Raw genomic sequence first — 14,047 nt, forward strand, 5'->3', positions numbered from 1 at the left:
GCATGTAGCACGAAATTCCTAAATAAGATTTTCTTTTTCAAGGTTACTTTTTATACCCACCACCGTAGGATAGGGGGTATATTCATTTAGTCATTCCGTTTGCAACACATGGCAATGTCAATTTTCGATCCTACAAAATATATATATTTTGGATCGTCGTAAAATTCTAAGACGATTTAACGATGTCCGTGTGTCTGTCCGTCCATCTGTTGTTATCATTCTACAGGCTTCAAAAATTGAGATATTGAGCTAAAATTTGGCACAGATACGTCTTTTTGATGCACGCTGGTTAAGATCTTGAACGAGCCAAATCAGACCATATTTGGATATAGCTGCTAGATAGACCGATTTTCCGATAAAGGGTCTAATGCCCATAAACTCTTTATTTTTCATCCGATTTTGCTGGAATTTGAAACAGTGAGTAGTTTAAGGCTTTCCAACAACTGATCCAAATATGGTTTAGATCGGGCTGTATTTAGATATAGCTGCCATATAAACCGATCTCCCGATAAAGGGTCTGAAGGTTTAGATTGGACTATATTTAGATCTATCTGCCATATAGACCGATCTCCCGATATAGGGCCTGAAGCCCATAAAAGCTTTATTTATTAATCGATATCGCTGAAATTTAAAACATTGGGTTATTTTAAGCCTCCCGACATCTGACCTAAATATGGATTAGATCGGTCCTTATTTAGATATAGCTACCATATAGACCGATCTCCCGATAAAGGGTCTGAAGGCCATAAAAGCTTTATTTATTACCCGATTTCGCTGAAAATTGAAATAGTGCGCAGTCTTAAGCCTGCCAAAATCCGACCCAAATATGGTACAGATCCAACTATATTTAGATATAGCTGTCATATAGACCGATCTCCCGATTAAGGGTCTGAAGCCCATAAAAGCTTTATTTTTTAACCGATTTCCCTCAAATTTGAAACAGTGAGCTATTTTTAGCCTTCTGACACTCGACCTAAATATGGTGCAGATCGGACTATATTTAGATATAGCTGCCATATAGACCGATCTGCCGCTAAGGGGTCTGAAGCTAATAAAAGCATTATTTATTACCCGATTTCGCTGAAATTTGAAATGGTACAGATCGAACTATATTTAGATATAGCTGTCATATAGACCGATCTACCGATTAAGGGTCTAAAGCCCATAAAAGCTTTAATGTTTAACCGATTTCCCTCAAATTTGAAACAGTGAGCTATTTTTAGCCTTCTGACACTCGACCTAAATATGGTTCAGATCGGACTATATTTAGATATAGCTGCCATATAGACCGATCTGCCGCTAAGGGGTCTGAAGCTAATAAAAACTTTATTTATTACCCGATTTCGCTGAAATTGGAAATGGTTCCGATCGGACTATATTTAGATATAGCTGCCATATAGACCGATCTCCCGATAAGGGGACTGAAGCCCATAAAAGCTTTATTTATTACCCGATTTCGCTGAAATTTGAAACAGTGAGTTTTTCTGAGCCTCACGATATCCGATAATAAGGTTCGATCGGTTTATAATTGGATATATCTGCCAAAAAGACCAATATTTTGTTCTACAAAATTGAATAGTGATATATACACTAGACCACTCAATGTCCGTGCCGAGTTTGGATGCTTAAGTGATCCAATTTTCAACGGATCGTGACAAAATGGGGTTTACATATCCCAAGTTCGGCCCGGCCGAACTTAATGCCTTTTTGCTTGTTTGTTTTTAGAACGCACAACTGGCTTAGGTGTATGTCCATAGTGGCATGGGGCGGATTAATATCCGCATCCTCTTTTCAACCTAATCTAACCTATCATAGCTCAGGTTTTTCTCTATCTGCAGCAAAATGCAAACAAGCGTTCTAAAGCCTGCTGTTCTATATCGAAACTCAATAATTATTGTGATTATATTCTTGAAATGGTGGCAATTGGAACCGGGCACACATGGATAGGGTCTGTGTATGCAATTATTTTGAAATTCAACACACATTCTCCCCATTTTAATGAGTTGTAATTAATTGCTTTAATATTAGAACAATTAAACAAACAACTAATTGACACTGTGAGTCGGACAAACATCCAAATTAGTGTAAATGCTAATTAGTAATTGTGACAATACGACTAAGATTCCCGCAGGGTGGAACACTTCAATGCATTGCACTTACTTACTAATGAAACCCTGCCGCCCGTCGTCCTCCCGCCTGCTAACAAATGCAAACGTAATTATTTAATTGATTCACAATAGTCATAAACAGACATCGTCATAGTGTAACGGCAGTATTTCATTCAATCACCGTTAATTTGCTTTAAACTGAACTAATTTGGGGCGTTGAATGATGAAGTAAAAAACTGTTCCAGAGCTATATAATCTAACTAGTAGTAGAGAAACGATTAGCGTATTTGAAAATAATAAAGGCAAGCGAAAATATGAAACAATAACGTGTGAAATTCTGACATTTACTCCCAACACCAAAGCCAACAAAAACAAACAGAACATTTTGTACTTGCCATTTGTTAAGAGTTGTGAGCTGTGAGAAAATCTCAACCGAAAACAATAGACAAATATTTTGCAGGTAATTACTTAGTTAGCAACCGGCCAGCCAGCCAGCCAGCCAGCCAGCCACGACAAGCCTCATGAAATGACAGTACCAGAGAGGAAAAAATTGTCGGCGACGAAGTCTAACCAATGTGCGGGTACTTGAAAAACAGTTGGCTTGCTAATAGATGTTCAAATTAATGTCAAACTGGCAGTTTAACACAGCCGAGACAAAGTGTCGGTGTAAAGTCATTGAAACCTAATCACCTTCGACAATCTATCACTTTCGTTTTCCAAAAATACTTTCGTTCGCTTCGTTTTTCCTCCAATTTCGATTTCATGAGGCGTGTTCTCGACTTTGTTGGCTGCTCAAAGAGCGAAGTTATCGGTGATTTAGTGTAAACGCTGCCTACGAGTAGTTACTGCATATGCATGAGGAATTTGCCATGCAATAACTGTCAAGTTTAGTGCGAGGGGTGATTGTGAAGTGAGTGAGAACATGAAGATCGTTTGTTTCTTATAATTGCTCGAGTGTGACTTGGGAAATTAGACGCTGGTTGGCCTAAGTGACAGCTTGTGCATAGCTTATATCACCTATGGCGTTAGAGATGGTATTCGACATTGCTATTTGCCATACGACATCAATTTGTAACAATTGTTAAAATGCTAATTAACTTTCGACATTAAGATGCAGCTCCATGGAACTGCAGCCTGCCTAATCATTAATCTAACCAGCTGTCTCAAGGGAATTTGTATGTATTTGCTTTACAGTTGATTTACAATCGATTACATGTCTATTCGATGATAATTTAAAGATTTGCATGCAAATAGAGTAGTAGATGTAACTTTTTTAATATTCTAGAAGTACTTATATGGCGCTGTTTTATCTACTCGTATACAGTTTTCTTTTATAGTGATTTATAGCACTAAAAGTTTCCTCGTGCAGTTAAAGGATTGTTTATTTTACCACTATCCAGTGAACTATGGCCTAGCAGTTTGTAAAAGAGAAGGGTAGCTTTTAGAAAAATGATTGCGGGAGTACCATCTCTTTAAGTGCTGCGAAACTTCCCCCTAACCGCAATTGCCACTTGATCAGCATACCCGACCACTTTTACGCCTTTTTCTTCCAGAGACAATAATATATTGTTAATGGCTATATTCCAAAGTAGAGGAGACAGTACACCTCCTTGAGGTGTTCCTCCGCTGACCCATCTTTTTAGATCCACAGATCCTAAGCCTGCCGTAATGCATCTTTTAGTAATTAAGTTATTAATAAACTTTCTTTCGATAGAATTGATGTCTAGAAACTCCAATGACATCGGTTTTACATTATTGAAAGCACCTTCAATGTCAAGAAATGTCACAATTGTATATTCTTTGACAGCGAGAGAACCCTCTATGTAGCCGACTAGGTCGTGAAGGGCTGTTTCAGTGGACTTGCCTACACTATATGCATGCTGCCGCCGCGACAAGCGATCTGCGGGGATCTTTGGAACTGCACGTCTTCGTTGTTAGTTTTTACGCTCATATTTCACCGGAAAGGAAGTAAACAGAAGATCAGTATGCCTTTCAGCGTCAAAACAGGACAAATAGGACTACGAGCTCACTTATTCAAAATCGGTGCGGCAAGCGATGACACGTGTGGGGCATGTGGGGATGATGATGAGACGTTGGAGCATTTTCTTTGTCATTGCCCGGCTTTCGCGGCTAACATACATCAGAACTTAGGTGGGGACACAACACCAGACATGTAAGTGGTTCATGTGGTATGGAATACAATTAAGGATTTTGTAAATATCACGGAATTACTGACTTAGATTTTTTTTTCGTATTTAGTATTTAGAGCGCACAACAAGCCGATTACTGGCTTAGGTGTATGTTCATAGTGGCAACCAAATCTATTTTAACCAAATGCTCAGCGTGTCTTGTCGAATATCTTTCAAATTTCAAATGGAATCCTTTTTGGAATTCACCCCAAAGTTCGTTTTCATATAGAAGAGTACTATTGCATCATTAGCCCCCATTATTTGCTTGCACCTGCCTGGTAGAGATTCTCCGATGTGCACAATTAGTCGCCCTAATTGGACCGTTATCTTCGCCGCTCTTATTGCCGCCTATTCCGTCTAGGCTGTAAATGTCAGTTTGGTGCCGAGTCATGCCCCTATATATTTCATGTGCCTTCTATTGGGTAAGACGACGTCCTCGATCTGCATATCTTTATGTGTGGCGATGTGTTTTCTCGAGAGCAGGAGTAGCTCAGTCATTTTCATTGCAGAAGTAGCTCAGTCATTTCGCAGTTATGGCCCGTGGGATTCTAATCAATGTCTAGTTCTGATCATGGTCTGCTGTAACCAGAAATGTGTTTACTAGCATCTCCATCCTGAGTATGCCATCATAACTGATGTTCCATAGGTCGGGCGGAAGTATAGACCCTTGGGCAGCACCCAACGTTACTTTATACCTCCCCATACCCTCAGTGGATATATTGAAAAGCACCCGGTCTCTCAGATAACTTCTCATTATCCTCATCAGGTACTTGGGCTATTTACAGTCCATCTTCATGGCCTGTAATACGTCCTCCCATCTGACGCTTTTAGAGGCGTTCTTGACGTGCAGCGTTGACCATAGGAATATGCATCTGGGTTCAGCCGTTGGCCTGTTTCCACAACTTCAACTACGTCCTTTAGGGCACCTATTGTCGTCTTCTCTCAAGTAATAGTGTGGACAGTTGTGACTGCCGATGGCCGATCTCCAATTGTTTTCAATGACCCCGACATCAAAGTAATGGGACATATTTTCAGGAAAACTTTTTGCAAGCTGGTTTAGATAGGAGTTGGATATATCACGAAGATTCAGCACCTTCACTTAAAGCACATGTAAACCAAGAATGGCTAAAAAATCTTTTCCGCACTTCATTTCGTCCACACAGTTCGCCAGATCCAATCCGTTAGATTTTTCTTGTTGGGCCATCCGCTAGACTTTTTTTGCGAGAGTAAGAAAAGGACTACGAAACATGTCAGTATGATTGCACTGAAAAAAGTCATTGGAAGGAACTCGGCCAAAATACCAGCAGATTACATTTTAGCAGCTTGTAACTCATTTTTTGACAGACTCAGTGCAAAAGTCTAGGTAAAAGGTGGTCTTATAGGGCAAAAGTGAACAGACTCTGAAATTTAGATTACTTCCACACATGTTTGTCATTTGAATCAATTAAAAAATATTTTCACCCAAAAAAAACAAATGTGATCGTTTAAATTGGTAACACTTGATGTAGCTATATTGTGAACACAAGTCCTTCTGTGCATTTGCTATATTGTATTTAAATAAAGAAATTATTTTAAATAGAAGAGAATTCTGCTACGAGTTAAGTGAATGATGTTTGCTCCGCTTGCGGAGTTGGTTCGTGCTCGGATTACCAGTGCGGTTTTCGTGGATTCGATTCTCCCCAGAGCCCTGGTCTGTCGCCACTGTGGTATTACTTTACTACTTTAATTGACTATGACAGAACATTTGTTCCATTAGCTGAACGTAGAATAGCATTCCAAGCGCCTCGATCTTCTGCGATCCTTCTATAATTTCTGACAATAAGTTTCTAGGTGTCTCTCACCACGTGATCCTTGCATCAAGCTTTTGGCCGTCCCGGATTGCGTGTAGCATCGTGATCGCCTTCAAACGACTTCTTTGCTGGATCTTCTTCATTCATTCTGACAACATGACCTATCCAACACAACCGTCGTATTTTGATACGTGGTAGTATAATGGACTTAAATGATCTAAATACACACATTAAGCAAATAGAATGCCGTTTTAAACCAATCTTACCTAAGCGAAAGATATGATAATTCGGTTTTAATAGGTGCATAGTGGATTTTTGTACGCTTTTGGGAAGCCTTCAGAAATAGATACAGTTTTTAATAAATAAGTATTATTTATTTTTTAAATTTCATCCAAATCGAACAAATCTATTTCGAGGATCAGGATTAAATGGACCTTTTTCCCAAAATTTTAATAAACAACAACCCAAAGAAACACAACTTTCATATTATTCAACATAATGCTGATACATCTCGTTAATAATTTTTAATTTTCCAATTTTTATTAATTATAATTTTTCTTTTTTACGTTTCTTTTATGTAGCAAAAACTTTTTTTGAGTTTTTTAATAATTTCAACGCCTTGGACGTTCTTGATTTGATTTGAGTTTGATTTAAATATCAAAATAACTGTTCTCGCGTTTTTATCCCCCAAGGATTATATTTAAATTAAATCAAGAAAGTGTTACGCAATACAAAAATTGCCTCCACAGACAAAATGAGTGCCATAGATAATGGAAAATATCGCCTGAAAAAAGATTGGGCCAGTGTCTCGATACCATCATTGGTCGATATCGATGAAAATGCGGATGATGAGAACGAGAGTGGAATTAATGTCACCGAACCAGCATTGCCACCACAAAAGCCGCCCAGAAGAAGTTCGCTGGCATTGGGTTTATTCTCTAGCAAATCGGATAAAAGTCAAAAGAGACGAAGCTCCATAGCAGTTTCATTCTTTCGTCGTGATAGCAACAAGGTAGGAAATAGAGTTTTAACGCCAAACAACAACGAACGTTGATTCTTATTGCATTTTTTTTTTTTTTTGTTTGTTTTTTTTTTAATTTTTAGCATTCTTCCAAAGATTCCTATGAATCAGCTGTCAAACATGAGAAAAGTGATGGCTCCATTACACCCATATCACCTGATATAGTTTACAGCTCGGAAGAGAATATACGCTCTTCGTCCCCCAATGAACCCGGCAAAGTCACCTATTTCGATGACGGCACAAATGTGCGCAGTGCTGTCAAGGGCATTGGCCTTAACAGCAGTCCCTATGATACACCCATCGATAAAGAACGCAATCGTCGAAGACGTAGTTCTTTGCAAACAAAGTTAGACAGACGTCGTCGTAAGAATTTCGAGGTTAGCTTTTCCACTCTCGAACAAGGTTCGCAAGAGGCAAATGGCTTACAAACCGATTTGGCCAATGATAGTACGACCGGCATCGGCTCATCCACAGGCGATATTAGCTATGACGATATCGATCCCAATCACTCGGCCTACTTCCCTAGGCAAAAACGCCACTCATGGTGGAATATATTCGTACCAGATAATATTAAAAACAGGTGAATATTTTCATTTTGATTTGGTTTTCTTCTTTTTTTTTTGGTTTGTTTTTTTAATTTGGTTTGCGTTTGTCTTACTAATGTGAAAATAATATGAAATTTTGTGAAATAATGCCTAATACTACTTAAGAATGAATAATAACCCTAGTGATAAGGAATGACCCTGTTAAATACGAAGCAATGTGCAAAGGGGAGTGTGCTAATCTAACCCAATATTACCCAAAAAGGCTTCATGGAAATTATTTGTGTTTGTGAAATTATACAAAATATTTGGCGAATTCATGTGAAATAAAGGCTTTAATCGCTGACGGCCATTGTTGCCAATGTTTTTCTTTATGTTATTCTTATATTTACTAAAAGTTTAATTTCATTATTTAATAAAAAAGGCTTGTTTTTTTGCTAGCATTTTGGCAGAATATAGGTCCAAGTGCCAAAAGCGTTTTTATAGTAGGGTCAATATATATTCTAATACCATGTTTTGTAAAATACAAAAAGCCAGCCGGTTCTGAACAACGAGCCCCATATAGAGCTGGCAAAATATCGATTTTTCCTATCGAAACCATCGGCAAAGGTAATTTTTTTTTTTCAAAATTTAACAAAAATAACCATTCCGACCCTGAATGCATCTATAAGATTCTTTGCGCCTATAGAGTGTGCTATCTTCATCTGATTGGGTTAAAATTTTGCACAATGATTTCTCTCATGACTTCCAACTGACTTTTTAAATTTGTTTTTTTTCGGTCTTGATATTGCTTCTATATCATCGATCTCTTGTTTTTTTACATCTCATTTTCGCTTGAAATATAGGTGACGGCAAATTAACGATAGCATCGATACTATCGATATTTTTTTTAGAAATATCGAATGTTGAGGTTATCGATATTTTGTCATAGGTTAGCATGCCCGCCCGCCTATCGTGCCCAAGCGCCCGGTTTCAAATCTTGCCGGCGAGAACACCTTAAAACATTTTTCAGCGGTGGTTATCCCCTCACCAAATGCTGGCAACATTATACAACTTCTCAACCAAGAGGTGTCACTTTTCAGTGACACGCCGTTCGGACTCGGCATAAAACAGGAGCTTAAATTTGCAACGGGCAGCACTCAATTGATATTGTGAGAAGTTAGTTTCCCTCCAATTTGTTCCGCAATGGGATGTTTGGGGAAACACTTAAGCAAGCCCCATAGCGACACCGATTTATTTAAAAATTTTGCAAATTTAAATTTTCACAAATATCAACAATATATTTTCTACCCTACACCACCCAGTCTTACTATTTAATTCCTCTGACTTTTCCCATACTACAATATATGCAGCTGTTGCACCCGATTATAATCTCTAATGTGGAATCTGATTGGACAAACAAATATGTCTTAGTGAGCCTGATTATATATCTAGGTTTCGTTTGAATGAAAATGTGAGTTCACTTGTAGGCCATACTGGTCCATTGTAATAACCTAGAGAGAACAAGTTAAAAGAGATAATTTCGGCGGGCCGAATCTTGGGAACCTGCCGCTATGTATTCTGTTAAAATTCTGTTAAAAAATGTACACAAAATGAACTTAGTTGAAGGGTATAGTTGTACTTCACGTACCAAGTTTCCGCCAAACCAGACATACAATGAAGCTTTTAAGGGTCGTACATCGCTAATTCGGAGAACGCTTTGAATGGGAGTTGTATCAGATTTTAGACCAATTTGGACAACAGTTACCATGAATGTTGGAAGTCATAACAAAACACTATATGTCAAATTTCAGTCAAATCGGAAAACAATTGTGTCATCCAGGGCCTCAATATGTAAAATCGAGAGATCGGTTTATATGAAAACGATATCGAAATCGATATCCAAGGAGGCCATCGTGCCTCTGAGCTAAGCATGTCCGCCAATGACGTCGAACGCCTGGGTTCAAATCCCGGCATGAACATCAACAAAATTTTCAGCGACGATTATCACCTTACTAATGCTGGCTATATTTGTAAGGTATCCTGCCATGTAAAAACTTCTCTACCAAGTAGTGTCGCTATGCGGCACGCCGTTCAGACTCGGCATAAAAAAGGAGGCCCCTTATCAATTTAATCGGATTACACTCATTGATATGAGAGAAGTATCCCCTGTTCCTTAATGAAATGTTCATGGGAAATTTAGTTAATAGACATCCAAATCGGTCCGATATGGCCCATTTGTTATCCCAACACAGGTTGGTACATTAAGATCCGATCTGTTTAGTGTTCTTCACTTTCACGAGAAACTTAGCTGAGACCTACCGGGCGCGCACACAGGTTGCCAATAATGGAATGCTCCATGCAGAGTAGCTGCAACGACAACGGCGGACTACCAGCGGTATCAAGTGGAGAGTCTAAATGAGAGGCCGGGCGGCACCAGCTCTTGCATAAATACTGAGTGCCTATGATGCTCGATATGACAAGGCAAGTTATTGGCGCCTTAAAGCCTTAAGTGGTTGTAGATCAATATTTCGAGGTGTTATAAACGGAATGATAAGATAAGTATAACCCCCATCCAATGGTGGTGGGTGTAAATAGAAGTGCGAGTGAGAAGAAGAAGTGAGAAATATGTGAAAATATCAGAAACAATTACAATACAATACCCTAGGGATGCGTGTATGCATCCCTAGGGTATTGGTACGCTCTGATCTGGGTGGCTATTTCGGTGAGTGCCAATAAGTTGTCCTGCTCATCTACCCATGCATGACCGCTTTTGTAGAATTTCATAGGGTTGCCCTCGAAACCAGGTTTCTTTAGTCTAAGCGCTACGTTGGCGGAATAGTTCCGAATATAGACCTCTATAGGTTACATATCCAGGAATGCTTCCAAAGCCGCTGCCATTATAACTACAACCGGATGTCAAAACGATTTAAAAACAAAAGACAAAAGAAAAGAATTGCTATGTTATTGGAACAATATCAAGTTTTGGTTCATTTCGGACCATAATTGAACTGAATATTGGAGACCATAGTAGAAGTCATTGTGTAAAATTTCAGCCAAATCTAGTAAGAATTGCGCACTTTAGGGGCTGAAGAACTAAAATAGGGAGATCGGTTTATAGGGGAGCTGTATTAGGCTATAAACCGTTTCATGCCATTTTCGACACGTATGTTAAAGATCATAAGAGAAGCCGTTGTAAAAAATGTCAGCCAATTCGGATAATACTTGCGCCCTTTAGAGGCTCAAGAAGTCAAGATCCCATATTGGTTTACATGGCAACTATATCAGGTTATGGACCGATTTGAACTATTCTTAACACAGTTGTTGGAAGTCATAACAAAACACGTCGTGCAAAATTTCAGCCATTGCGCCGTCTAGACGCTCAAGAAGTCAAGACCCCAGATAAGTTTATATGACAGCTATATCAGGTTATGGACCGATGTCAACCATACTCAGCACAGTTGTTGGAAGTCATAACAAAACACCTCATGCAAAATTTCAACTAAATTGAATAAGAATTGTGCCCTCGAGCGGCTGAAGAAATCAAGATCCCAGATCGGTTTATATGGCAGCTATATCAAAACGTGGACGGATATAGCCCATTTACAATCCCAACCGACCACACTAATAAGAAGTATTTGTGCAAAAATTTAAGCCGCTAGCTTTACTCCTTCGAAAGTTAGCGTATTTTCGACAGACAGACGGACGGACGTACATGGCTAGTTCGACTTAAAATGTCATGATGGTCAAGAATATATATACTTTACGGGCTCTTAGACGAATATTTCGAGGAGTTACAAACCGAATGACGAAATTAGTATACCCCCATCCTATGGTGGAGGGTTTAACAAGTAAAGTCGCGGTAAGTTTTGTCGGGACGAATCTTATATACCCTCCACCATGGATCGCACTTGTCGAGTTCTTTTCCTGGATCCTTTTTTTAGGCAAACAAAAGAGAAAAGGAAATCTCCGATTCGGACCATAATTGAATTGAATGTTACAGACCTTAGTATAAGTCATTGTGTAAAATTACAGCCAATTCGAATAAGAATTGCGCTCTTTAGAGGCTCAAGAAGTAAAATAGGCAGATCGGTTTATATGGGAGCTGTATCAGGCTTTATTTGACACGTATGTTGATGATCATGGAAAAAGCCGTTGTACAACATTTCAGGCAAATCGGATAATAATTGCGCCCTCTAGAGGCTCAGGAAGTGAAGACCCCAGATCGATATGGCCCATTTACACTAATAAGAAGTATTTGTACTAATAAGAAGTATTTGTACTAATATGAAGTATTTGTGCAAAATTTCAAACCGCTAGCTTTACTTCTTTGAAAGTCAGCGTGCTTTTGATAGACTAGATCGACTTAAAATGTCATGACGATCAAGAATATATATACTTTTGGGGTCTTAGACAAATATTTCGAGGAGTTACAAACAGAATAATGAAATGAGTATACCCTCATCCTATGGTGGAGGGTATAATATACATATTTTCTTTAATATTTATTATCGCGTATTGTCGCGATATCATAACAGCCGATTACACATTGAGTGATACATACATTACGCACTGGACGATGCATATCCAGTTCAACTTTGCACTAATGATGTTAAAAATATCATGGTCTTTAGTCCATCGAAATGTAAAAGTCAATAGTTACGGTGTTTAACTCTAGTTCTATATAGTGCAAGTTAGTTGTTATATATACAATTTTAGCATAAAGATGTCCTGGATAATTGTAGATATTATGCGATCAGTTAATAAAAACAGATTAATCTGATTTGCACTACATATTAAGTAAGGAAATGATGACTTGATCAATAACCACAAAGCTGTGTTTATCTCAAAATTTTTTTTGGACATTCTGAGCCTTAACATTTGTTAACAATATTTGTATAACTTCATATTCACATTAGCAAACAATTGTTCTATGCAGCCTTGATTTATTTTTGTTGAACTTACTGTTATTAAAAGTTATGATTAATAACGGTCAATAACCACCATGAAGTGAATGTATAATTAATATGTCTTTTGTTTGTTGTTGCATCATATTTATCAACATCATCCATTAAGTCAAGACGCTCGTCATTAATATGTTCAAGATATTTTTGTGAATTCTTGGCGAAATGTAAATAAAGAACTTAAGTGTTTCTGACTCACATAATAAATTGTCTTTGGGCGTATAAGTGGGCAACTAATCCTTTATCGTAAATTATAATGCAGTTACAGTGTTTGGTAGGTTTGCCACAAGAAAAGCTGGACATTGGTTCCCAAGAGTCGCGATGAAAACGATCGAGTTCAAAATGAGCCTACCCGGATTTTGTTTTGAAACTCCAGAGAAGACGTAAGTCGAATGTTGGGTGAATGTATTTTTTGAAGACTTTAATCAAGGTATTACTGTATATATGAATGTTTTTTAATTGTAGCTAACATTTATTGGAAATATGTTTTCAAACTTTCATTGATTTTAGTAGTGTTTTTTTTTTAAGAGGGAAATTTCTTCAGATAATTTTCTTTTTATGCTGATGTGCTCTTTTGTGTGAACACTATCCTCAGACAAAAATTAATTTCCGCTTAATAAGAACACCATTTATTCGCCAGCAACCAACAGCATGGACAACTTATTATGTTTTTGCATCATCTACTTTGTTATGTCTAAATTTGTAAACTGGAGCAAACTGCCAACAATGTTTTGTTTTTGCCTATGCCTATGTGATGATAAGGCATACGTATCATGTTTTGAGAATATTCTAAACAAACTCTTGGGTATGAACTTTCCATTGCAACTGGAATAATAAAGGGAAACCTAATTATGATTTTTGGCGTAAGTAAAGAAAAATTACTACAGAACCTCTGCATGGGAACTATGTTTGTTTATGTTTTTTTTTTTTTTTTTTTGCTTCAAATTCTAATGAAATCATGTGATTTGCCTTTGTCTTGTTTGCATAACCGTCATCACCATTCAATGATTCAATTAACTGATTGATTTGTTTGAATATTTTGAATATTCTTCTTCCCATAGTGAAGAAGTGTCTACGAACAAAACACACTCGTCATTCAATGCAAAGAATTGAAAAACACGTTTTTACAGCACGCGATAGAATGGAAGACGACATTCATAAACCTTATAATGGACGACAATAAACAATGCTGAACTTAGTATCGCATTTATGACTACATGCCTACATATAATAAAAATAAAATTCAATAATCGAGAGTGGATAACAAGTGTAAACAAATGGTGAATGACCATTGTGCGAAACGGAATGTACAATCGAAATGGTGATTTCGATTGTGCAAAAAAGTGTAGCATTTTTTCGACATGTTGCACTGAAATCGAAATTTCGTGTTCGTTTGTCCAAAACGAACCCTACCACCGGGAGTAGTTTTCGTTTGTAATGGTTTTGCCTACAGA

The 14,047-nt window shown here is 37.9% G+C and overlaps 1 protein-coding gene across 15 annotated transcripts in view; it reads left to right on the top strand.

Moving 5' to 3' along the window:
- The window catches only part of LOC106081014 (TLD domain-containing protein 2), a 585,921-nt gene that overhangs the window by 346,041 nt on the left and 225,833 nt on the right, over positions 1-14,047 (top strand). For 13 of the 15 annotated variants that reach the window (XM_059361902.1, XM_059361907.1, XM_059361909.1 and 10 more), the window contains exons 3-4: positions 6,669-7,099; positions 7,192-7,688. The exons of the other annotated variants lie outside the window; for them this stretch is intronic. In XM_059361902.1, the coding sequence (XP_059217885.1) occupies positions 6,842-7,099; positions 7,192-7,688 (755 nt within the window). In that variant the 5' untranslated portion in view covers positions 6,669-6,841. The remainder of the gene's footprint in view (positions 1-6,668; positions 7,100-7,191; positions 7,689-14,047) is intronic. 15 annotated transcript variants of the gene reach the window in all.

This window comes from Stomoxys calcitrans, chromosome 2 (assembly GCF_963082655.1).
Source record: "Stomoxys calcitrans chromosome 2, idStoCalc2.1, whole genome shotgun sequence".
Classification (NCBI taxonomy): domain Eukaryota; kingdom Metazoa; phylum Arthropoda; class Insecta; order Diptera; family Muscidae; genus Stomoxys; species Stomoxys calcitrans.